This window comes from Pelobates fuscus, chromosome 3, assembly GCF_036172605.1.
Source record: "Pelobates fuscus isolate aPelFus1 chromosome 3, aPelFus1.pri, whole genome shotgun sequence".
In the NCBI taxonomy this organism is placed as follows: Eukaryota; Metazoa; Chordata; class Amphibia; order Anura; family Pelobatidae; genus Pelobates; species Pelobates fuscus.
Genome location: NC_086319.1, coordinates 416,277,419 through 416,284,049, shown reverse-complemented (window position 1 = coordinate 416,284,049; position 6,631 = coordinate 416,277,419). Strand labels below are relative to the sequence as shown.

The window sequence follows — 6,631 nt, the reverse complement described above, 5'->3', positions numbered from 1 at the left end:
CTAGCCTTGTTACCCTGTGTGTATTGGGTCGCTTTGAGTTTGTGTAGGATGTGGCCTGTTCTGTCTAATGCTTGTTTGTGGATGTCGCGCGTAACCTGGACAATGCAGTCTTTTAATTCCCGTGATGGACTTTTTTGGTTCAATATTGTGAGGTCTGTTAGCTCTTTCTGCCATTGACGCTTTTGTGTTTCTGCCTTTCTCTTGAGGTAGGCAGCCCTTTGTATCAGTTGGCCTCGGATCACCGATTTGTGGGCCTGCCAGATTGTGTTATGTGAGGTGTCCTCTATTGTGTTGTCCCTAAAATAAAGCTGCAGTTCTTGTTCCAGTTTCGCATGGAAGTTTGGGTCAGCTAGGAGGGATCCATTAAGTCTCCAGGGGCTCCTATGTGAGGAGTCGTACAGGTCAGTTAGGGTCACTAGCATCGGTGCATGGTCCGACCAGGTAATCTGTTTAATGTCACATTCCCGTATTTGGTCTAAGTGTTGCCCTGACATTAGAATTCCATCGATCCTTGAGTAGGTGTTATGCACCGTGGAGAAGAATGTATAGCCCCTCTCCCCTATGTGTGTCGCTCTCCATGTGTCATAATAGTGGAAAGAATGGAGCAGTTTCTGGATTGCCTTGCCTTGCCGTTTAAGTGTTTTCATTCTGGGTGCGGTTGGTGGCACTGTGGTATCTATCGTAGGGTCTATGACTTGGTTGAGGTCACCACATATCACACTAATCCCCTTCTGTATCGGTGCTAACTTGTTTAGTACTTTGTGTATAAAGTTCCTTTGTTCTGTGTTTGGGGTATAGATGCTCGTAATTGTATATGTAACCTCGTTGAAGGTGCCCACTACGCTGATGTATCTTCCCTCCTCATCTATTTCCACTCTGTGGAGTTCAAAGGCCACGTCTTTGCTAATAAGTATGGATGTCCCTTTGGACTTGTTTGAGTGTGTGGCGTGGTACTGGTGTGGGAAGTCCCTTGCAAAGAGGGGGGAGTGTGCATTAGTTTTAAAGTGAGTTTCCTGCAGGCAAACTACGTCTGGCTTGTTTTGTCTCAGGTCATGGTATAATAGGTTTCGTTTTGGGGGGCTGTTAAGTCCTCTGGTGTTGTGTGAGTATATTTTCATGGGGGTTTGCTATCTGTTTTCTGCTTTTCCAATTGTGTTGGGTTTCCTATATGGGGGAGTACCACCCTACCCAGCCAGTTCGAACCGGGTGACCCCTCCCTCTCTATGCATTCTCTGCTTCGTGGTCCCCTATCTTGGGGGTTTCCCTGAGATGAGACCGCTGGTTGAGGATCTGTGAAGTGCTTACGTACTGTATGACAAACATTGGGGTGAAACAATAAAACATTAACTTTAAAAACTATTAGAACTAAACAAAATGCCATGTTTTTGGCTTGGCTCCTGCCTGAGGTGCCCTGGGGTAGGAAGCTATAAGCTGCCATGCCTAGTTGGAGCATAAATGTGGCCTACTCGCTTCTTGTTGTTCCCTGTGACCCGTAACTGTGAAGTGGGTGGTAATGTTTTGGGGGTAATATGTGGCTACTCTGCTCACCCTGAAACCATAGGGTATACTCCTGTGTTACCCAAAAACATGTTAATTAGCCTGTTGTCTCCGTGACCCTCTTCCCACTGTCTTACATTAGCATTGTATCTCAAAGGAAGGAAAAATAAAATAGCTTAAAGAAATATTACGTAGCTAACAAAGTCCCACAGTCTGTGCTTGTTACTTGCCACTTTTCGTGTGTTTATTTATTCCTGGTCACCTTCCGCCATGCTGGTGGCTGTTCGTTCCGCTTCGTTGTTGGTGATGTGGTCTGCGGTGTTCCAAGGCCCCACTCCTGTAGTGCCCTTAGACCCGCTTCTGGCGTTCTCATGACCGTAATCTTGCCGTCGTGCGGTACCAGGAGCTTAACTGGGAAGCCCCACCGGTAAGGTTGTTTGTGTTGTCGCAGTATCTCAGTTATTGGGGCAAAGGATTTTCTTTTTTTCAGAGTTGCGGCCGAGATGTCCGCATAGATTGCAAGTCCTTGGTAGGGTGCCGGGAGCGTCGTTCGCTGCCTGCAGGCTCTCATGATTACCTCCTTGACGTGAAAGTAATGGAGCCTCACCAGCACGTCTCTCGGAGCCTCCGTCGTTAAAAAGCTGGGCTTTGGGACCCTGTGGTAGCGGTCCAACAGGAGCAAGTCCTGGGGTATGTCTGGCGCTAGGAGTCGAAATAGGCCCTGTAGGTGAGCGTGGAGGTCTGTCGGTCCCACCGCCTCCATAATGCCTCTGATCCTGAGGTTATTACGGCGTGACCTGTCCTCCATGTCAGCCATTTTATTTTCAAAAGAGGTCAGTGTATCCTGCATGCCTTCCATATCTGCGCGCAGGGTAGTATAGGCCTCCGCCTGATCCGCCATTTTGTCTTCCAGTGATGCCGTCCTGTTTCCCAGGTCCTGGACTTCCGACCTGATTTCTTTCAGTGCCGTTTGTATTGTAAGTTGTAGCTTGTCATGCATATTATCCAGCATTCGCTGTAATATCCCCTGAGTAACCGGCTGTTCCGTCGGCGGGATATCCTGCATCATTCCTGCCTCTTCCTCGGCGCCATCTTGCGCTTCGTCCGGCGCGGTTGTGAGTTTGGTGTGGGTGCTCCGGACATTGAAAAAGTTATTTTTCTCTCCCTTGTCTGTTTGGCGTCTGCTCTTTTGCTGGGACATCGTTGTATTTTACTGGGTTCGGTTTCGGGTGTCCGTACCGCTGATTTTAGGCCGTTTTAGCACGGAGCTACACTTCCATGCGTCTGCTCCGGTTGAGCTCCAGGCCACGCCCCCCATCAATGCCTTCTTGACATCCTCAAATGCCTTCTGCTGTTCAATAGTCCACAGGAAGGGATCATGTTCTGTGCCTTTTATAGCTGCATAGAGAGGTTTCGCCAATATCACATAACTGGGAATCCATATCCTACAGAAGCCTGCTGCCCCCAAGAACTCTCGCACTTGTCTTCTATTCTTGGGTATTGGTATTTGGCATACAGCTTCTTTTCTCTCTGGCCCCATTATCCTTTGACCTTCAGAGATATGGAATCCCAGATACTTGACAGTTGGCTGACACAACTGGGCTTTCTTGTATCCTGCCTTCCAAATAATGTGCAGTAAATCATGTGTTGCTTGCTGACATATCTCTCTTGTAACTGCCGCTATCAACAAATCATCTACGTATTGTAATAGTCCTGACTTAATGCTGAGCCAATAGGGTAGGTTAATTCTTAAACCCTTGGGGCAATCTTGTCCAAGTCATCTGGCGTTTCGAGCCCGTTACAGCATTTTCCCATTGGAATGCAAAAATACACTGGCTTTCTGTAGCAATTCGAAGGCAAAAGAAGGCATCTTTGAGGTCCAAAACAGTGAAATAAGTAGCCCCACCTGGAATTAAAGCAAGCAGGTTATAGGGATTGGGCACTGTGACGAAATGCCTGTCGTCACTGAATTTATTGGTGACAAGCTGCCCTTTACCCACGGCCGTTGGAGCAGCCTGATTGCCAGCCTCTTACCTGTTGACTATGGTCCCTGGGAGATTTGGCCCTTCAGGTGCAACATTTGGGCATATTGTATTTTATTGTGCGACTGCTGGCCCTTTAAGCACAGTGAATGGTATTTTATTGTACTGCTGGTGGCCCTTTAAGAACTGTCTGGGTACATATTGAGACGTTGGGTAACAATACTCTTTAAGACTATGGCCCCTGAAAAGTATTAACTTTTATTGGGTGTGTATGGCCCTTTAAGAACCGTCTGGGGACATCTTGTAACTTTGGTGAACAATGTCCCTTTAAGACTATGTCCCCAGACCTGTAAAATAACTTGCCCCTGGCTTTCTCCCACTTGGTTCAGTAAATAGGGCTTACTGAACCAAGTACCACACAGGCAGACCACCCAGAAGTTAAAGTATGCAGGCAATTTACCTCCCAGGCTGTGAGGTTACTGCAGGTTAATTGCACGTGGCGGCGGCCATCTTTGTTCAGTCGAACGCGGTCAGCGGTGTATGCTAAAGATTCTGTGGAACTGAAATCGGCTACACATTTTATCGAACACCACTGACCCTTACCTTCTCCTACACTTCGTTTTTCAGCTCCAGAGACTAAGTCCCGTTCGAAATGGGACTTAGTCGTTTTTCGGCATGAAATTGACCGACCGCACAGCCCAAATCTATGGAACTGTTTTGGGCAGGAAAATGTGCTTGCGGTCGGTCATAAAGGAACCTCCAGCTAACTTTTGATCCACTGGAGGGATTTGGCTGATTTTTGGAAGTGTTCATGTTTGAAGTGTGCTGAGTTCAAATATGTAAGAAGTAAAGCTGGTATATTCCCATCCACGATATCCAGAGCGAGAGTCAGGTTCAGCTGTAACAGGAGCAGAATAACATTCCCAAATAATCCCCTTCCAAGAACGAGACGAGGCTACGTTTTGAAGGGTCAAGAAGAACTGAGGACTGCCTGCTTTTTATTAGGATAAGGACCCAGCCTGCTTTTTATTAGGATAAGGTACACACAGGACACTCCCAGGGGGAGGATGAAAATAACCAATCATACGCATAGCAACACCCCCACGTCTCCTCCCCTCAGATAAACACATAACATAATTATAACGTACAGTATTTTACCCCAGTTCTGGATGTACCCCAAAAACAGGGGGTACACCTTTAAGTCCAGCACCGGTTGATAGGTCTTGGTTAGGAGAACAATATGTCCAAATTTCAGCCCATTCGGTTGAGGGGTTCGGGAGTTATGGATGTTTGAAGTTTTGACCGACCGCTCAGATTTTCTAGCCGAAAAGAGTTCCACAAGTTTTGGTCCTGTGGTCGGTCTCCGTTCGCCTGTTAAAATTATACGAAATCCTTGTCATCCACAACTATCTCCGTGTTCGCTGAATTCCCCATAGCCAATTAAGTGTAACTACCGAACGGCCCGTCGTTCGGTAGTTCCAGCACGAAGTTCTGGACGCATGGAGGTCTCAGCGGTGTTCGCCTGTTTGTGTATCCGTTTTTAGTTCCATGCGTTCGTAGGCAAACACCGCTGTTCGTGCGCAAGATGGCCGCGAACACGTGTAAGTCCCGAAATGGCGGCCACCTATATGTTATACACGGAGTTCGTGCTGAATGATGCGAACGGCTGGGAACAAGCTGGGAAGGTAAAACATGCTTTTATGCTATATCAAAACAGTCCGGTGTTCGGTAGAAATCTGCCGATTAGGAACGAATCAAACTACCGAACAGATGCTTTATCATGCATTTCACTGTCTTAGTCCACAGGGCTTAGGAGATGATGAAGTTCTGTTACACTGCTCCCCTTTTGTGGAACACCCCGGCAGACCCGGATTGATCCTTTTCGGGTCAACTTGGGGCTGTCCGGTCAATTGTTAGGGCAACAGTTCTGTTTGCCTGGACAGACCATCGGCATTCCCATTAAACTTGCCAGGGCGTTATTGAATGGAGAAATTATAGGGTTGCAGTGCTAGGCTCCATCTCAATAAACGTCCATTATCTCCAGCTACTCTGTTCAGCCACACCAGGGGGTTATGGTCGGTGATTAGAGTAAATTCTTGTCCGTACAAATATGGGGTGAGTTTCTTTAGTGCCCAGACCAGGGACAAGCATTCCTTTTCCACTGCCGCGTAACTCACTTCTCTAGGTAACAGTTTTCTACTGAGATACGCGACAGGGTGTTCGCCCCCATCTTCTCCGACCTGGCTTAGAACTGCCCCCAGTCCATACATGGATGCATCTGTATGAACGACAAATCTTTTGTTAGGGACGGGGGCAGACAGGACAGGTGCATGAATTAGAGCATTCTTTAGGGCTTGAAAAGCGGTTTCACAGGCGGGAGACCACAGGACTATCCTAGGCAAGTTCTTTTTGGTTAAGTCTGTCAGGGGTTTTGCGATGGCGCTATAGTCAGGGACAAACTTCCTATAATATCCTGCCGTCCCCAAAAATGCTAAGACCTGCGTCTTGGTGTGGGGTGTGGGCCAGTTAGCTACTGCTTCAACTTTAGCGGGTTCTGGGCGCTGCTTCCCACATCCCACCCGGTGTCCCAGGTACTGGACTTCGGCCATGCCGAAGTTACACTTTTCTGGTTTCAGAGTCAAGCCTGCGGCCCGAATCTGAGCCAGTACGGCATCCACATGCCTCAAGTGTTCTCCCCAGGTTTCGCTATAAATCGCAATGTCATCCAGGTACGCGCAAGCGAAATCCTGGAAGCCATCAAGGAGGCGGTTCACTAAGCGCTGAAATGTAGCTGGGGCGTTTTTCATCCCAAATGGCATGACCTTGAACTGGTACAAGCCAAATGGGGTGACAAAGGCCGACTTAGGGATAGCCTCCTTGGCCAGGGGAATCTGCCAATACCCTTTGCACAAATCGATGGTGGTCAGATAACGTCCCCTGGCAATACGATCTAATAGCTCGTCTACTTGGGGCATGGGATATGCATCTGTCACGGTTCTGTCATTGAGACGTCGATAATCGACACAGAACCGTGTGGTTCCGTCCTTTTTGGGAACTAGGACCACAGGTGAGGCCCACGGACTGTCAGATGGCTCTATCACCCCCAGTCTTAACATCTCTTGGATTTCCTTCCTCATCTCCTCTTTTACTAC

General features: G+C 48.0%; 1 protein-coding gene across 1 annotated transcript in view; it reads left to right on the top strand.

Moving 5' to 3' along the window:
* The first annotated feature begins 5,092 nt into the window (after positions 1-5,092).
* LOC134602071 (olfactory receptor 5G9-like) overlaps positions 5,093-6,631 on the top strand; it is a 33,372-nt gene continuing 31,833 nt past the window's right edge. The window contains exon 1 of the mRNA XM_063446570.1: positions 5,093-5,164. Within this exon, the coding sequence (XP_063302640.1) occupies positions 5,093-5,164 (72 nt within the window). The remainder of the gene's footprint in view (positions 5,165-6,631) is intronic.